The following is a 19,264-nucleotide window of genomic DNA, read 5'->3' as shown; positions in this document are numbered from 1 at the left end:
TAGGCTAGGAAACCAATCAGAAAGTTGGTGAAATAACAGGGAAGAGGTGATAAGGGCCTGAATAAAGGTGATAACTATGCAAATAGAGAGGAGGGGTCAGCAGATCCAAGAGCTGTTGGGAAGCTAAGAAATGGCAAGATTTGACAATTGATTGGATATATGGGGTGAGGGACGGTGAGGAGTCCAAGATAATACCAAGGTCATGAACCAGGGAGATTGGAAGGCTGATGATGCCTTCTACAGAATTAGGGATGTTTAGAAAAATGAAGAGTCCAGGGAGTTCAATTTGGGGTATAGAGTTTAAGACGTCTCTGAGATATTCACTTTGAAATAGCCAATGAGCAATCGATGGTGTAGGACTGAAGCTCAAGGGAGAGACTAGGGCTGGATTTATAAATCTGGGATTCATCTGGATAGAGATTATAGTTAAATTCAGGAGAGCTGATGAGATTAGTGAGAAAGAAAATGTAGTAGGAGGAAAGAAAAGATCCTAGGACCAAATTTTGGGAAACACCCATGATTAGGGAGTGTGATATGCCTGATGAATCTGGAAAGGAGACCCAGAAAGAGTGATTATGCAGGTAGGAAATGAACCAAGAGAGAGAGAGTTAAAATCATTTTAAAAAAACAACAGCAACAAAGAGAGAGGAGAGAGTGAGGAGATAGAATCCAGGAAGAGAAGACAGTAAACAGCATCAAATGCAAGAGAGAAGTAAAAAAAGAATTATGACTAAGTAAAGACCATCACTCAGTCCATCAGTCAACAAGCATGTATTAAGAACCTACTATGTTCCAGCCACTGGGGAAATATAGATAGATAGATAGATAGATAGATAGATAGATAGATAGATAGATAGATAGATAGATAGATAGATAGATAGATAGATAGATAGATAGAGATATCCCTGCTTTCAAGGTACTCATAATTTAATAGGGGAATAATATACAAACTATGCAGAAACAAGATACAGGATAAATTAAAGAGAATCCCAGAGAGAAGGCATTAAGATGGACAGATAACTAACAAATTATTTGTAACTTTTGGGGAATTTCCATTAAATCATGAGGTAGGAATCCAGATTGAGAGGAAGTAGAGTCAGAGAGAACAGTTTTTCCAAGGCGTTTGTCTGAAAAGAAATATAGGAAAGATAATAGCTTGATGGGATGGTGGGTCTACTGAAAGATTTTTTTTAAAGATGGTGAAGATTGGGGCAGCTAGGTGGCGCAGTGGATTGAGCACTGGCCCTGGAGTCAGGAGTACCTGAGTTCAAATCCGGCCTCAGACACTTAACACTTACTAGCTGTGTGACCCTGGGCAAGTCACTTAACCCCAATTGCCTCACTTAAAAAAAAAAAAAAGATGGTGAAGATTTAGACTATTTGAAAGAGTAAAGAAGGAAGTCAGAAACCAGGTGGCACAGTGGATATAGTGCTGGACCTGAAGTCAAGAGGACTTGAGTTCAAATCCAGCCTCAGACACTTACTAACTGTGCAACCCTAAGCTAGTCAATTAAACCTGTTTGCCTCAGTCTCCTCAACTATAAAATGAGCTGGAGAAGGAAATCGCAAACCATTCCAGTATCTTTGCCAAGAAAATCCCAGATGGGGTCAAGAAGAGGTGGACATGACTGAAACTGAACAATAAGGAGCCAACTGATAGTGAGAATGTTAAGGCATAATTGAGGGTTGAGACTATTGGAGAAGCCAGGAGAGGATTGGATCGAATGTATGTGTAAGGGGTCAGCCTCAGCAAGGAGAAGGGGTACCTCTTTGTCAGAGACTGGGGAAAAGGAGACCATGCCAAGGAGAGGTTTTTTTAAATAAAAAGAATTAGAGAAGAGGGAGCTCACATTGAATGGTCTCAGTTTTCTTAGTAGAGTTTGCACAATCCTTAGCCAAGGTGAGGGAGTGGAGGGGCGGGGGAGAGGCAGCGGAAGAGGCAGAGGTGTCAGAGGCTTGAGAAGCAAAGAAAAGGTTTAAAATGGTGACTGGGAGAAAAATACCTAACTTTCAAAGATATACGAAAAAGGAAGTGGACCACCTAACAGGAGTAGATTGCCTTATTACTGCAGGTCTTCAGAGGCTGAATGACCAGTTGTTGGATATACAATGGATGGGACAATGGATGGGACAATGGATGGATGGATGGATGGATGGATGGATGAATGGATGGATAAACAGATGAATGGACGGATAGACAGATAAGACAGATAGAGAGAAAGATGGATGGATGGATGGATGGATGGATGGATGGATGGATGGATGGATGGATGGATGGATGGATGGATGGATGGATGGATGGATGAATGGATGGACAAACAGATGAATGGATGGATAGACAGATAAGACAGATAGAGAGAAAGATGGATGGATGGATGGATGGATGGATGGATGGATGGATGGATGGATGGATGGATGGATGGATGGATGGATAAACAGATGAATGGACGGATAGACAGATAAGACAGATAGACAGAAAGATGGATGGATGGATGAGTGGGTGGGTGGATGGATGGATGGATGGATGGATGGATGGATGGATGGATGGATGGATGGATGGATAGATAAACAGATGAATGGACGGATAGACAGATAAGACAGATAGACAGAAAGATGGATGGATGGATGGATGGATGGATGGATGGATGGATGGATGGATGGATGGATGGATGGATGGATGAATGGATGGATAAACAGATGAATGGACGGATAGACAGATAAGACAGATAGAAAGATGGATGGATGGATGGATGGATGGATGGATGGATGGATGGATGGATGGATGGATGGGTGGATGGATGGATGGATGAATAGATGGATAAACAGATGAATGGACGGATAGACAGATAAGACAGACAGACAGATAGATGGATGGATAGACAGAGATAGATAGATTTAGAGACAAATATATAGATATATGTAAGAGCTGGACCATGGAGGTCTCTGTCAACTCCACATTTCTTGGTCACATGATTCTCCTCACATCCTTTACCTTTGCAAAGGAGGCAATGCATTTGTTTCCCCTCTCCAGGCCTGAGTCTTCTCATCTGTAAAATGAGAGGCTTGGAAGCTGTCTCAGGTTCTTGCAGTGCTTAAATCCTGGGATCCTGTGCCTGACTAGGTCTAATTACTACCGTCTGTCCTTTCCAAGCTGCTCTCCAACTCTCAGATCATTGCTCTTCTGAACCATTTCCGATTCTACTCTACAGAGGGACCCGTATTCTGAGGTCCATGAATGTGTTTCTTAAAAATATTTAATGACCCTATTTCAATATAATTAGTTTCCTTTGTAATCCTAGAGATTTGATTTTATTTTATGCACTTAATGTTATTCTGAGAAGGGGTTATAGGCTTCCCCACACTGCCAAAGGGGCTCAGAAAAGGTTAAGAAGCCCGGTATAGTCCTAAACTCTAAAAGCATTCCAGGTGCAAATACACAGTTGTTTCATATGAGGGGTTTATAATGTTTTCTGTTTTGCTTCCAAATAAAACCCATTCATTCATCAAGCATTTCCCCCCATTCATTCACTCATTCATTCATTCATTCAGCAACTAATTACAGAGCACCTACTGTGTGTTCAGCACCCTGTTAAGCAAATACCGGGCAAGGAGAACTTAAGCAACCTCGATCCCCACCAACACAGTGAGCAGGCACCCCCCTCTCTGCCTGCCAAGTTGCTCTTGCTCTGACTGTAGCCCCTTATGGCCACGCACAAACATCTGTTGAGAAATGAGAGCCAGCAGCTGCTCACAGATCTCCAGTCCCAACCACCTCTCACTAACCGGCCCTGGGGCTCCTGGGGATTTTATACCCACTTCCAAATTCCTGGAGTGCTGACCTCACGCTGCTTTATGACTTAGAACAAAATCCAACCACTAAAGGGGTAGAAGGTGGGGGGGGGGCTGGGGGGGCGGGGGGCCGGGGGGAGGGGAGGGTTGGAAGGGGAGGGGGAGGGTACTACCAGGGGAAGGAAAAGTGCTTCATCAAAACCTTCCCACCCTGGCTTCTCTACCACATCTGGAGTTAATCCCACAGAGAGAAAAAGAGTAAGCAGCCCCTCTGCTAACACACCACAATCCAGTGGATGGTTGCAAGACAGAGAGAGAGATGAAAAAAAAAAAAAGACAAAGGGAGACCCAAAGACTGATGCACAAAATCAAACACCAAGAAAGAGACCAAAGGAGACAGCTAGCCAGCCATTCATTCAACAAGTCTTTATTAAGTTCCTACTTCCTACTTTAGTATTAATACTTAACACAAGACACTTTACTAGGTGCTAGGATGGAAATAAAGTGAGACAAGGACACAGAGACCAAGAAACATGTGCCAGAGACAAAGGGAGACAGAAAGGGTTATGTCTAGGAAAGAATTGCTCCGTTCCTTGACGCCACGTCTACAGAGGAAAAAACTGCCGCCTTCTGCCTCCAGGGAGTCGGTTCTAGAGATGTATCCCTCCCCTTCTGGACTTCCTGAGCCACCCAGAAAACTCTGGCACAATGCAGAGAGCAGGGCCTCTCCTGGGGGCACGTACAACAGGGCTGCTGGTTCTGTCTCCCCTGATCCTAAGAGGTTTCGATGAAAATGGGGGGCAATGGAAGCAAAGGTCCAGTATGGGGACCACATCTGTACAAAAGTGTCCAAGGCTGCTGGAATAAGCTTCTCCTATTTCCCAATAGTCCCTTCACCACAGCCTGAGGCAGGGGAAAACCCAAGAATATCCAGATTTTTTTTTCTCTTGTGGTAAAAAAAAAAAGTTGGGAAATCGACTAGGGTTTCTCCTCTCCCAAGGGAGAGAAAGTTCAAGTTCTCTCCCCAAGGGGCATCTTCACATTGGGGTCTGAGCACACCAGCCGCCAGACACCAAGTGATGAGGGGGAAGAAAAAAAAATGTCTATTCCTCTCCATGTGCTTTCTGGAAAGAAAACAACAGGAAAGGGAAAAGGTCATTGGAGCAGAGTACCCCCTCACCTCCAGAATAGAAGGCCACTGGTCCACTCGGCCGTTGGAAGACAGGCTCCAGACTTCCTGCTAAATGTCTTAGTGTCTTCGTGTGGGAAGTGAGGTCAACCATAGCCCCCTCCTTCCCCTCCCTTCCCCACTCTCTCCAGAGCCACTACTTCCAGTGAGTCTTGATGCCTAGGCAAGGAAGGAAATTGCTTTCCAGCAGGAGACAAGTGAGATGTCTAAGTAGAAGGCAGGCTGGATCTGGCGCCACATAGAGAAAGCCTGGGCACTGCCATCTTGGACCTGTGCCCCTTCCCCACCTTCATTGCCCTCTTCATAACCCCTCTGGGGGTGGGGGTGGGGGCAGCTAGGTGGTGCACTGGCCTCGGATTCAGGAGGACCTGAGTTCAAATCCAGACTCAGACACTTGACACTAGCTGTGTGACCCTGGGCAAGTCACTTAACCCTCATTGCCCCGCAAAAACATAACCCGTATGGGACTCAAAAAGACGGAAGAGCAGATTTTTGGTTTCCTTGGGCTGGAAGTTTCCACAAAAGATGAGCTAGTCTGTCCTCCTGTCTTTGGGCAGAAACAGACACAAAGCAACCCAGAAACACAGCACTCTCCTCCAAGGGTCTTACCCTCAGGAAGTAACATCTTTCTAACATCTCACCTAAGGCCCTTAAAGCCTTCTTCTCCCCCAAGTTCCCTTTCCTCTTGTCTAGCCTCCAGTGAAAGATCCATCGGCTCTTTAATCTTCCCTTCCCTAGGCTATAGAAATTCAGATCCTCCTTTTTCTCTTCCAGAGGTACTAGAGCATGGGACATTGGGGAAATGCAGAACCCTTTCCTGAAACACGTGGACTTTCTAATGGGCAATTTCAGGCTTGGCAGAAGGGTATCTCCAAACATCAGAGGGGCTGAGGTCCCTTTTAAGTGGTTTTAGCAACCACCTTTGCTGCCAAGAGGAAAAGCAGTGGGGAGACCCGCCCTGGAAGGGTGTGACCAACTTTTTCCAGGACTGTGCTCACCTGGGCTGGCCAGGGAGACTGTCGTCACCACCTAGCCTGCACACGTGAGCTGGAGGCTTCCAATCCCTTCAGCAGGACCCATTCTCAAGGCTCTTCCTCAGTGTTTATGGTCCTGATACTACCATACCCTCAATCTCTGGGGAAAACCAGTAGGCAGAGAGGAGAGCTTAAGGGCAATGGCCTGGCCCACCAAGAGTGAGTTGGCATAGCTACGATGTCAGGCTGAATCTCTGGCCTCAGCAACTCATTCAAAAAAAATCTGAATCAAAATCCCACACCTTCCCCCTGCTCAGAAAGCAGCGATCCTATTTTGTCCCAATTCCACGTTCTTACGTTACAAAGGACATCTCTCTAACTACCTCCAGCCTCTTCCCTTCTCCCATGCATTCATCCTTCACACAGCTGCCAAAATCATCTTAATGCACATGTCAAAAATCCGTGGGAGCTTCTCCTAGAGTTTATAATGTAAAATGCAAACTGCTAAACCAGGCTCTGAAGATCCTCCGAACATTCCAAACTGGAAAGAAAACTAGCTTCCTCCCCAGCCCCATCTCTCCTACCTCCAGGCATTTGCAAAAGCAGTCCCCCAGACCTAGAACACACCTCCTCCATTTCTCTGCAGGCTAAAATCCTTCTCTTCCTTCCAGGCTCCGCTCTGAGGCTTCCTAGAAGTCTTTCCCAATTTCCCCTCCCCTACAGCGATTGAAAAAAATGAAAGCGATTTCTCCTTCATCAAATTTTCCTAGAACATTTGGTTTAATCTCTCCTTTTGAGAGATCATGAATGCATTAAAAAAAAAACCACCCATTTATTAAGCACTTACTGTGTGCTAAGGGCTGGCTTACCTACATACACAGCTTACACTCTCCCCTTTAACGCACTTCCTTGTACGTGTCCATTGTCCCTCTTATTTATTTACACAGCGCTGCAAGGTTTACAAACCGCTTTCCCTAAAGCGAACTAGTGCAAGTGTTACCATCCCCATTATAGAAATAAGGAAGTGTGGGAGTCAGGATTCCAACCCAGGACTCCCCTGACTTCAAACAGTCCTTTCCACCACCACACCTTAAGTTAGAGACCGTATTGTGTTTTCCATCTTGGCATTCCCCCAGCGCTTAGCATCAGAGCCTTGCATGCAGTAAGTGCCTCATAAATGTTTATTGAATTTGGAGCCATTGGAGAGGAAAGGTTAGAGGAACAAGAATTATTCATTCCATGGGGCTGAGGGGTGACTCTTCATGAATACAGTGAGTAGGGGCAGCTAGTTGGCACAGTGGATAGAGCACCCGCCCTGGAGTCAGGAGCACCTGAGTTCAAATCCGGCCTCAGACACTTAACACTTAATAGCTGTGTGACCCTGGGCAAGTCACTTAACCCCAATTGCCTCACTAAAAAAAAAAAAATACAGTGAGTTACTATTCAGAGAGATTCTCCATTCCCACTGAGGGTGGACCAAGAAGGAATTTGCAGGAAGGTTTTGGAGATTTAACAAAAGGAAGGGCTTCCTGATGTCGAGGTTGTTGGATACTAAAACAGGATGTCTCCTATCCTTCTCCTGGGGGCCTTTAAAAGTAAGAAAGATTATCAGAGCCCCCAGATGGTTCCAGAGTGAGTTAGCTTGGGAGCAAGGCAACAGGCTCAGAAAGTCGTCAGCTTCCTCCATCCCTTAGATCCTTGGCTCTTGTTTCTTTCCCATTTGGGGAATCCTCCTGGGCAAAAATCTGGAAGGCTAAGCTGCCTTCCTCTTGTATCCTACACACTCATGGGCCAACTTTTCCCTATAGGGTAAGCCAGAGCAGACTCAGGTGACATGAACTAAACTTAACATCAGGCAAAATGCAAAATGAGATATATATATTTTTGGCATGGCTAATGAGGGAATTTATTTTGCTTGTTTATGTATTTGTGTTAAAAGGTCTTCATTTCTGTTTTTCGTCATAGGAGGGGGGAGAGAAAATGAAACTGTTCATTGAAAAAATTAAATTAAAAAACCGATAAAGTCGGATTAAGACAAGTAATTCTGGGACAGTGAGGTGGCGCAGTGGATAGAGCACTGGCCCTGGAGTCAGGAGGACCTGAGTTCAAATCCGACCTCAGACACTTAACACTTAATAGCTGTGTGACCCTGGGCAAGTCACTTAACCCCAATTGCCTCACTAAAAAGAAAAAAAAAAAGACACGTAATTCTTGTTTGGTTTGGTTTGGTTTTTGTGGGGCAAAGAGGGTTAAGTGACTTGCTCAGGGTCACACAACTAGTAAGTGGCAAGTGTCTGAGGCCAGATTTGAATTCAGGTCCTCCTGAATCCAGGGCCAGTGCTTTATCCACTGTGTCACCTAGCTGTCCCCAAGACAAGTAATTCTTAAGATAAAATAGCTGCTCCCCCCAATTCACATTATACAAGTCAAATATAAAGAATTCTGTAAAAAATTATTGGCCATATAGGAGGGCAGCTAGGTGGCACAGTGGATAAAGCACCGGCCCTGGATTCAGGAGGATCTGAGTTCAAATTTGGCCTCAGACACTTGACACTTGCTAGCTGTGTGACCCTAGGCAAGTCACTTAACCCTCATTACCCCACCCCACCCCCCCAAAAAAATTAATGCCCATATAAATGGAATTTTTGGATACTTTTTGTTTTGTTTTGTGTTTTGGTGGGGCAATGAGGGTTAAGTGACTTGCCCAGGGTCACACAGCTAGTATCAAGTGTCTGAGGCCCGATTTGAACTCAGGTCCTCCTGACTCCAGGGCCAGTGCTTTATCCACTGCACTACCTAGCTGCCCTAGATACTTTTATAAATAAGGACAGCTGGGAGTTGAATATTTCAAATTGTTATTGGGTGCTTGGCCACCTTGTTGGTCAAGAGGACACCTGACTCTCATATTCTCCTTGGTCCTGGTCGGGATGAGCATGACCAAAGACATTGGTGGATTGACTGAACAGCTGGCCCTTGGTGTCACTAGAAGCATAGGTAGTAATTCTGGAGACATCCAGGAGGATGGATGAGGAAAAAAGATGATATCAGCCAGTGCTAAATAAAAACCTAACACTCACATACACTCATCACTCTCACCCATCATCTCTACAAGTCAACAAAGCCTGACCCTCCCCACTCCTAAACATATAAACACCCTTTGGGCTGCTTGTTAATGATTTTTAAATTGCTTTCATCATATCACCTAAATAGAAATATTGGGGAAGGAAGAAGAGGAGACAAAGTTTTATTTGCTTCCGACATTGGCATCCCCTAAGGATGTCCTGGGTATGGGTTACACCAACAGCTTAGAATTTTCAGCCTCCCTGCCCTGCCCTGCTTTACAATCCTCCAAAGAGCCTTTAAACTACTGATTTGAGGGTCACTTCCAGGCCTTTCCCAGGTGTTTCCTCACTGACTGGTCCTCGAAAGGGGACTCCCCCTCAAGGAAGAACAGAGAACAACTCCATGTCACTCAGCAGGCAAATTACCCCAGCAAGCAGAAAAGGACAGATAGCTTGTGTCTGAATAAGGCCAAGGGGATTTTCGAGGGACAGGCTCCAGGGATCTGAGAAACCCCAATAATTTAGGAGACTTTGCTGGTGCCTGAAAGAAGACAGAGAAGGAGGAAACAGGGAAGCAGCAGGAGACAGATGAGCACATGTGGTTCAGGAAATTGGCCTAGTAACACACACATGCTGGCACACACATGCACACAAAACTCCAGTGATACGCCAAGCAGCAGCAGAAAAGGGAAGCTGGGCAGAACCCAAGGAGTCCAGAAGAAAGCAAGAAGATGACTATCATAACAAGCCAGGCTGGGCCATGCTGCCCTTCCCTCCCAACTCCCTTTCCCTTACACTATAAGAGAAATCTGAGGGAGTCGGGTGGATGGTCATGGAAGGGAAGGGGAGAGAAATTCCTGGCACCCATGAGACAAGCCTCAGTCTATCCATTTGGCCGCCCTCTGCCAGCACACCAGCAGGGTGAGCAGCTAAACTTCTGGACTATGGAGTTCTAGGTTACTGGCAAAGTGCTTTTGACCAGCTCTGTCCTCATGAGACACACGGTTTTGTCTCCCTAGTCACTGAGTCATAGAATCATAGATCGAGAGATGGAAGAGAACTTAGAGGTCATCTAGTCTGACCCGGCAATTTCACAGAGAGGGAAACTTACACCCAGAAAAGGCAAGTGACTGGCCCAAAGCTCTCACAGGTAAAAAAAAGCAGCAGAGCTGAGATTCGAATTCAGGTCTTGTGACTTTCAAGTTCAGGGCACTTTCATACTTAACAAAATTAGCCCAAGGGGTCACAGGATATGACTGTTTTAGTCCCATTTTGTCATTCAAGCAAACATATGACATTTCAACGTTTGGATGGGTCATAGGAACAGAGATGGAAAGGACCACACGCAGTGGTCCTTAGCCCAGTGCCTGGTGAGTAGTGGGTGCTTACTAAATATTTACTGAATTGAATTGGATTGACCTCAGAGGTCCCAACATTCTCATGCAGTCAGTCCACAATAACCTCAATGTGCCCCTGGGACCAGATTAAAATGTAACTGGGAAATATTTAACAATATAAATAATAACACAATAAAAACACAGGTAAAATCACATTTTAAAACTAAGTCAATATGTCGTCCCCAGGGATCAACATGTGCAGACTGGTGGCCCCTGCTTCTATTTGAGTTTCACGCCACTGGTCAACGTTTTACTGAGGAGGAAACTGGAGCACAAAGGCAGTCAAGTGACTTGCCCAAGATGATACACAGGGTAAGCAGCAGAAACAGGATTTGAATCGAGATCCTCTGACTCCAAATTCAATCTTCCTTGCACAGTACCACACTGCCCAGGAACGTGTGCGTGTGTTTGGAGGAATGCAATAAAATCTTAACACCCGGCTGAAAATGACCGTTTGAAGAAAACAGAGCCGAAACAAACATTTTCATTTTTTTTTAAAGGGCAAAAGCATTCCTCTACACATTTAAATTTTCTTTTAGACTCGAAATGGCATCTCTGAGTATCTCCAAATCCACTATGGGGAAGCTTGTAGCCCAGTATAAGAGAGGAGGGAGCAAAATAAATAAAAATAAAAGCCATTTTCTAACAGGGTTTCTTGCCTTCTCTGCAGCAGCAGGAACAGAAGCCAAAGAACAAGTCTCCACGTGACCAGCCTGGCTGGTGGTGGCAAGGACCGGTTGACTAGTTTCCATTCATTCCCAACTCCTGGCCTTCAGTGGCCACTACAGACAGTTGCTCCAAATGAGTCGCACCACAGGTTTACTAGGACAGTACCACATGCCAGTGTATTCCTGAGCCCTACCTCCTTGGCACTTCATTCCCCTAACTCCAAACTCCAGAATGGGAACATTTCAAACTACTCTCAGTTGGGCAGTTACACCTCTGAAGAATTGTTTTTATCCAACCTCCTCCTCCACACCCAGCATGGCCTTGGCTTCAGCGAGGGAGGGTGGGGAGGCCTCACTGGTTACTCTCTATAGCCCAGGAAACCCAGTGTTTAGCACCAACAGCAGGAATCTAGGCTCTTTCCAAACAAAAGCCCTGGAAAAACCACCTACCAGTTCAGATCTTCCCTGAGGCACAATTCTACAAGGGGGTTATGGGTTAAGAAGTTTTCCTTACTGGGAGCCTAGAAGGGGAAATGCTTGGTTCTGTTCCCTCCTCAACCCCCTCCCCTAGTCTCCTGTGGGGAAATAGGATTCTAGTTTAAGATTTGGGAGTTCCTCACTTCCAGCTCTGTGTCCAGACCCCACCCCACCCCCTTCCCCCCCTTCATAGGCCTGACTGGCCGGCAATAACCCACTGTCTCCAGAGCTCCTGAAGGAGAGCAGGTTCTGGGCTCCCAGTCAGTCTCTGGTCTGCTGGACCAGCATCTCACCCTTTCTGCAAAGCCCCATCCCCAGCCAAACTGAGCCCCTCCTGACCTGGCCCAACTGGCTCCAGAGAAAAGAAGGACTTTTCCACCATCCCAGCATCCCTCTGGCTCTGGCTCTGGGCAAATCAAAAGTTGGGTCTCAGGACAAAAGAAACTTAAGATCCTGAAAGTTTCCGAAAGGGTGCTGATCCCCACTCATCAGAGGGCAGAGAGAGGCATGAACCATTGCAGGAACAACTAGAGATCTGGGGGTGGGATGTGTCAAGTGACCCAAGAAGAGGTGCTTTCTGCACTGATTTTTCCAGGAAGGGAGGAGTAGGAGGAGCCTGGACTCCTGGAATCTTTGCCTAGTAGCCCAGCTTCTTGGGCATAACAATAACTACCCTTTAAACTTTTCAAAGCCCTTTATGCATACTATCTCATTCACACCTCAGAAAAACCGTATGAAGTAGGTATTGTGGCTATGATTGTCCCCACTTTACAGATAGGAAAACTAAGGTTAAGAAATATAGAGGGAGGGGCAGCTAGGTGGCGGCAGTGGATAAAGCACCGGCCCTGGATTCAGGAGGACTTGAGTTCAAATCCAGCCTCAGCCACTTGACGTTTACTAGCTGTGTGACCCTGGGCAAGTCACTTAACCCTCATTGCCCTGCAAAAAAAAAGGGGGGGAAACGAAAGAAAAATGTAGAGGGAGCTGCTCGTATTCACGTAATTACTGAGTCCTAGAGAAGGGATTTGGCCCCAGGTGTTCCTGCCTCCATTACCAGTAAGTATCGTATCCTCTAAACCTCCCTGCCTCTTCACAGAGATGTGCCTGATTGTGGTTTTGTCCCATCCCACCCCACCCCCGTCCCTTTCTTGGTGGGAGGTCCTGAAACAAAGAGCCCCGAGAAACCAGACGGCAGGAAGCTTAGCTTCATTCAAGGTGAAGGCGAGCAGCAGCCCGGACCTGGGTCAGGTTGATGCCAACCAGCACTTGTCTGGAGCTGAGAGGAGCAGAGCTGTCTGCCCCTGGAAGGTTCCGGGGCACCCACTACTCACATGAGGTCTGGTCTGTGCCGGTGCAGGATGGCACAGAAGGCCAAGCCGTCCCTGAAGGAGGTGGTCATGTTGGTGATGTTGACCTCGGGGTAGCCCTCACACTGCTGCCGGCACCACTGCTGCAGGGCCTTGATGGCCGCCATCCTGAGTCAGGAGTGGGAACGAAGCGGGGACGTGGTGTCCCTCACAGGCACCCCCCTTCCTGGGTGCAAACCTGGAAAGCCACAGCACTTCTAGGCAGGGCAGGGAATTCCAGGGAAACTCCGGCTCTTGCTTGAAAGCCCAGCGCCTGAGCGATCAGTTTCCAGCTCCTTAGTCCACGCAGAGCGACCCCAGTGGCCTCCCCGGAGGAGGGGGTAATATTGACTCCAGGGATCCTGGCGATCCCGCCACAGCCTGGTCCCGATCCCCAAGACAAGAGCCAGCTTCCGTCCCCTTAGCGGCCACAACGGCTGCAGAGAAGGGGTCTGGACACGTCCCGGAGGGTTGAAAGTCCCGGGAAGAGTGTCGGGCTCCGGCAGCCGCGGGGCTCCTCCCCGGCCCGCCCCCAGCTCCGGGAGGCCGGCCCCAGCTGCTCAGGTCCGCTGGCTCCGGGCGCCGCAGTCTCCGCGCCAGGGCAAGCCCGCTCCTCCGGGCTCCGCTCCGCCGCCTGCCCCCGTTCCCCGCGCTCCGCTAGCTCCGCAGCCTGGCTCCTCTCCTCCCAGCCCTCCCCTCCCCCAGCCGGCTGGCCCGCGGGCGAGCCGGCCACCAGCGTCCCGCAGTCCGCGGTGCACAAGGGAGCGGGCAAGCGAGCGAGGCCCGGCCGCCGCGGGGCACCCCAACTCACTCCAGACAGCAGCTTTCTGGGTGTCCGGGAAGCTCTGTGGGAAGATCTGTGGGAAAGAAGAGGAGGGGAAGGAGGAGTCCGAGGGAGGGGCCTAGCCAGGGGGGCGGGGCTGGCCAGGGGAAGGGGAGGTGTGTGTGCGGGCACCCCATTCCCAAACAGAAAAGTTGGGAAATGAGACGAGGCCTCGTGAATGGTCTTGGGCAAGTCACTTCCTCACCGTCGGCCTCAGTTTCCTCATCTGTAAAACAAAGGAATTGGACTAAAGCAAAGATTCTAACTCTTTTTGTGTCTCGGACCCCTTTGGCAGACTGGTGAACCCTTCTCAGCATAACAGCACGACATTTTCAAATGCATAAAATCAAATACATAAGATTGCAAAGGAAACGAATTATATTGAAATACAGTTATCAAAACTTTGAAAAAGTTTCTCAGGCCCCAGGTCAAGAACTCCTGTTAACTAGATTGATAATGTCTAAAGTCTATCCGCATTCCCACCCCGACGAGAGACAGAGAGACAGAGACAGAGACAGAGAGATCCCTAGATTTCAGTGAAGCTAAGGGATTTGTAGCAACTTGGCTTAATGTCTTTTTCAGAACCCGTATTTCTAGCCCGTAGGGATCTTTTTGAATCCTGACTCAGCTAAGTATTCAAGCACAGGCTCGATCTCATCTCTCCAGCAACCCTGTGGAATGGGTTCCTGTGGTGGAAGAGAGATTGAACTAAATAACTTTTAACAACCCTTTCAACTCTAGGATTCATTGATTTTATACCAAGCAGACAACAAGCCTTTAATTTATTTAGCTACAAAGCCAAAGACTCAATTAAGGCTAACTTCTTTTTTTTTTTTTTTAGGCAATGGGGGTTAAGTGACTTGCCCACGGTCACACAGCTAGTAAATGTCAAGTGTCTGAAGCCGGATTTGAACTCAGGTACTCCTGAGTCCAGGGCCGGTGCTTTAACCACTTCGCCATCTAGCTGCCCCTAAGGCTAACTTCTTAACGTCCACTCTACTGAAATGCTTGATTGTTTGATTGTTGAGTCTCCAGCTCATAAGTGCCTTGCCCAGGGTCACACAGCTAGTAAGCATCTGAGGTCACATCTGAACTCAGGTATTCCTGATTCCAGGGCCAGTGGTCTATCCACTACATCATCTACCTAGCTGCCCCTGAAATGCTACAGGATTTTAAACACCCAACCACAGTAATATGCATCATTTCCACTTGAAATCCTAATTTATTAGTCCCTTTCTTACCCAACTACAAAAGCTAGAACTTGGTTTGGTAGGCAGGGACCAAGGGTCTCAATTACACAATAATAATTAATAACTGTTCGTAGGCATATAGAATTTTCTAATTAGAAAGTACTTTCACATTCACGACCTTATCTGATACTCACAGGGGTGAGTACCTGTTAGGTAGATGGTGTGAATATTATTATTCCCATTTTTCGGGTGAGGAAACTTAGGCTTATAGAAGTGAAATGAATTAATTATCTAAAATTGAAAAACTAGCAAATGGTTTGAGACCCAAGACCTCATTTTCTGCCTTGGAATGCAACATCAAATTTCAGAGATGGAATGAACATCAGCAATTATCTACTCCAGGAGTTGTTAACCTGGGGTCTGTGAACCCTTTTAAAATTTTAATATAATTTTTGTAATCCTATGTATCTTATTTTATGCATTTGAAAGCATTATTCTTAGAAGAGATCCATGAACTTCATCAGACTCCCAAAGGTACCCATGGCACAAAAAAAGGTTAAGACCTCTTGCTTTTGGAACACAAAGTCTTAAAAAAAAAGATGTCAAAATTTGTATTTACATGTAATTTGGGAAAATAAAATTCTAAAATGAAAATGTGTTTAAAAAAAAAAAAAGACCTCTTGCTACAGTGCAATCTGCATCTGAACAGAAATCTCCCTGCAAGTGGACATGCTGCATCTGATTGACGATGTCTAGGGCAGGGGAACCCACCACCTTCCAAGGTGGCCGGCCCATTGCCCTCTTGGACCACTCTAATTGTTAAGAGGTTTTATCTTAAATGTAAGAGTGTGCTGGTAAATGTTTAACAACAACTCTCCAGGGGGGAAGAATGTACACACCACACTTAAGTTTAATCACATTATTAACATTTTCTCTATCACTTTATTAAAGTTAGACAATCAACAAAATTATAAACCAAGCCCTGATTCTTAGCATCTGTCTATTTCCAAGGTGTGAATACTCACACTAAAAATTTAACAACCAGCTCTCAATAGGAACAGGCTCTAGCATACCAAATCCACCTCAATGCAATTTCTACCACTGGTCCTACTTCTCCCCTCTGGGGCCAAAAAGGAGTAAATCTTTCTTCTCTGTGACCCCTTTAGATTCTTCAAGACACTCGGTTTTCCCCAAATATCCTCAAGTTCCTTCAAACAATCCTCACAAGAAAACAAGAAAGGAAAGGAGTTTGTGAGAATTTATCCTGTTCATTTACCTTCCCTCACACAATATTTTTAACTTAATAGTATTTTATTTTTTCCCAATTACATGTAAAGATAGTTTTCAATATTCATTTTTATAAGATTCTGAGTTCCAAATTTTTTCCCTCCCTTCCCTCCTCCCTCCCCAAGACAGCAAGCAATCTGATATAGGCTATATATGTACAATCATGTTAGACATATTTCCACATTAGTCATGGTGTAAAAGAAAAATCAGAACAAAAGGAAAAAGAAAACATGAGAAAGAAAACCCCCCAAAAAAGTGAAAATGGTATGCTTCGTTCTGCATTCAGACTCCATAGTTCTTTCTCTGGATATGGGTAGGATTTTCTATCATGAGTCTTTCGGAATTGTCTTGGATCATCATATTACTGAGTAGGGCTAAGTCTATCACAGTTGATCATCACACAATGTTGCTGTTACTGTGTATGATGTTCTAGCTCTGCTCACTTCACTCAGCATTAGTTCATGTAAATCTTTCCAGCTTTTTCTAAAATCTACTTGTTCATCATTTCTTAAAGCACAACAGTATTCCATGACATTCATATGCCATAACTTGTTCATCCATTCCCTAATGGATGGGCATCCCCTCAATTTCTCATTCTTTGCCACCACAAAAAGAGCTGCTATAAATATTTTTCTACATCCTTCACACAAATTTATCTCTATGGGCAGCTCCTGGGGCAGCTAGGTGGCACAGGGGATAAAGCATTGGACCTTGAGTCAGGAGAACCTGAGTTCAAATCTGACCTCAGATACTTCCTAGCTGTGTGACCCTGGGCAAGTCACCTAACATGATTTGCCTCAGTGTCCTCATCTGTAAAATGAACAGGAGAAGGAAATGGCAAACCACTCCAGTATCTTTGCCAAGAAAACCCCAAATGGGGTCATGAAGAGTCAGACACGACTGAAAAATGACTCAACAACAAGGACAGCTCTTATTCCTTTGAGACATGGCAATCAATTTTCAATTTGCATCTGACTTGAGAAGACTAATAATAACAACTTGATTAAGCCAGGAAGAAATGAAGAAAAATGATCTCTCAAATGTGAGCAACTCGAGGGAAGCCTTGGAGCCCTGAAAATCCGTCCAAACTCTGACCCAATGACAGTCAAACATGCCACCCCCAGCTGTAAGTGATGCCAGTTTAATTTCAACAAGGAATTAGTAAGTACCCACTGGGCACAGGGCACTGTGCTCTATGGCGAGAACACGAAGACAAAAATTAAAGATTCCTGCCCTCAAGGAACTTAAATTCTGTCAGGGGAAATAATGTGTGTATTTATTTAGTATATAGTCTATCTATACGGAAACACACACACAACATATACATGTCATCTCCTCTCCATTCCACTCCCCCAGACTATAAATTCCATTGAGACAGACTGTTTCATTTTCATCTTTATATACCCAGTGCCTACAGCAGTGCTAGGTACTTGACAAATGCTTGTTGTTTGGTATACATACTATATATAAGCAGGTAAAAAATATAGAAAATAATTCTAGGTTCAGGAGGAAAGAAGCTTTTCCAGTGTGGGGAGAGAAGGTATTGTGTAGGAAGAGGTGTCTCACTCTCTAGAAAGAATTGCAGCATTTCCTGCCCATGCCTTTCACTACATCGGGAAAGAACGTTCATCATATTTCTGATATTCTAAGCATGACTAATGAGTGTAACTGTAGGTGAAGATAAAACCAATTTCATCAGGATGAAGAAAAAAACAAAGAATAGCCGGGTGTTATTTACATTACCCCACAATTCAGGAGAAGGCACAGTAATAGACAATATTTAGAAATCACTTTAAGGTTTGCAAAGCACTTGACATGTTTACCTCATTTGATCCTTACAAGAACCCTGGGAGGTAGATGCTGTTATTATTCCTGTTACTGTAGAGGATAATACTATCCTCCTAGTTTCTCAGGTTCAAAACATGGGAGTCATCTTGAATTCCTCACTATCTCTCAACCTCCATATCCAACATGTTTCTGCCAAGGACTTTCCATTTCACCTCTCAAATTCATCCCCTTCTCTCCTCTGATGCTGCCACCACTCTTGTGCAGATCTGCATCACTTCACACCTGCTGGTGGGTCTGCCTGCCTCATGCCAATGCATTCTCCATCCAATAAAAGTGATTTTCCATATCTGATCACACACACACACACACACACACACACGCACGCACTCTGTTGCTGTCTCTGTCTTTTCGCCTCTGTCTCTGTATCTGTCTCTCTGTCTCTCTCTCTGTCTTCTCTCTGTCTCTCTGTCTTCTCTGTCTTTCTCTGTATCTATTTGTGTCTCTGTCTTTTCTCTCTGTCTCTGTCTCTCTGTCTTCTGTCTCTTTGTCTTGTCTCTTTCTGTCTCCGTCTTGTCTCTGTGTCTCTGCCTTCTCTGCCTCTCTCTGTCTCTGTCTCTCTGTCTTCTCTGTCTGTCTCTCTGTGTCTCTGTCTCTCTCTGTCTGTCTCTGTCTCTGTCTCTCCCCTTCTCTCCCTCACCCCCCCAGTGGCACCCTATAACCTCCAAGGTCAAATTCAAATGCTCTGTTTGGCATTCAGAGCACTTCATAACCCAGCCTCTCCTACCTTTCCAGTCTTCTTACATCTTACTTCCTGATACACATTCTTAGCTCCAGCAGCACCGGCCTCCTGACTGTTCCATGAACAAGACACTCCAGGCATTTTCTCTGGTTGTCCCCTATTACTACAACTATTCAGCTCCCTGGCTTCCTCTAAGTCTCAACTAAAATCCCACCTTGTCCAGGAAGCTTTCTCCAAACCCTCTTAATTCTAATGCTTTCACTCTGTTAATTATTTCCTCCGGTATCCTTGCCAAGAAAAACCCAAATGGGGTCACAAAGAGTCAGACTCAATGAGAGTGAGCAACAACAACAATAGTTATAGAGTCCTTTACAATCTGTACAGAACTTTACATGTCATCTCACTTGATCCTTAAAGCAACTCTTTGGGGTTTTACAGAGGAAAAAACTGAGGCTGATAGAGGTTAAGTGACTAGGCGAGATTTGATCTCGAGTCTTCTTGACTCCAAGTCCAGCTCTCTAGCCACATGGCCACA

The 19,264-nt window shown here is 45.7% G+C and overlaps 1 protein-coding gene across 3 annotated transcripts in view; it reads right to left on the bottom strand.

Moving 5' to 3' along the window:
* The window catches only part of MICALL2 (MICAL like 2), a 74,964-nt gene extending 56,014 nt beyond the window's left edge, over window positions 1-18,950 (bottom strand). Inside the window, exons 1-2 of one of the 3 annotated variants that reach the window (XM_043979436.1) lie at window positions 18,775-18,950; window positions 12,888-13,951 (exon numbers count right to left, since the gene is read on the bottom strand). In XM_043979436.1, coding sequence (XP_043835371.1) covers window positions 12,888-13,030 — 143 coding nt within the window. In that variant the 5' untranslated portion in view covers window positions 13,031-13,951; window positions 18,775-18,950. Of the gene's footprint in view, window positions 1-12,887; window positions 13,952-18,025; window positions 18,309-18,774 lie in introns of those variants that run through there. The other 2 variants (XM_043979437.1, XM_043979439.1) reach the window with 2 other exon arrangements.
* Between the last annotated feature and the right edge of the window lie 314 nt (window positions 18,951-19,264).

This window comes from Dromiciops gliroides, chromosome 1 (assembly GCF_019393635.1).
Source record: "Dromiciops gliroides isolate mDroGli1 chromosome 1, mDroGli1.pri, whole genome shotgun sequence".
In the NCBI taxonomy this organism is placed as follows: domain Eukaryota; kingdom Metazoa; phylum Chordata; class Mammalia; order Microbiotheria; family Microbiotheriidae; genus Dromiciops; species Dromiciops gliroides.
The sequence above is the reverse complement of the archived record's forward strand: the minus strand, read 5'-3'. Positions and strand labels throughout refer to the sequence as shown.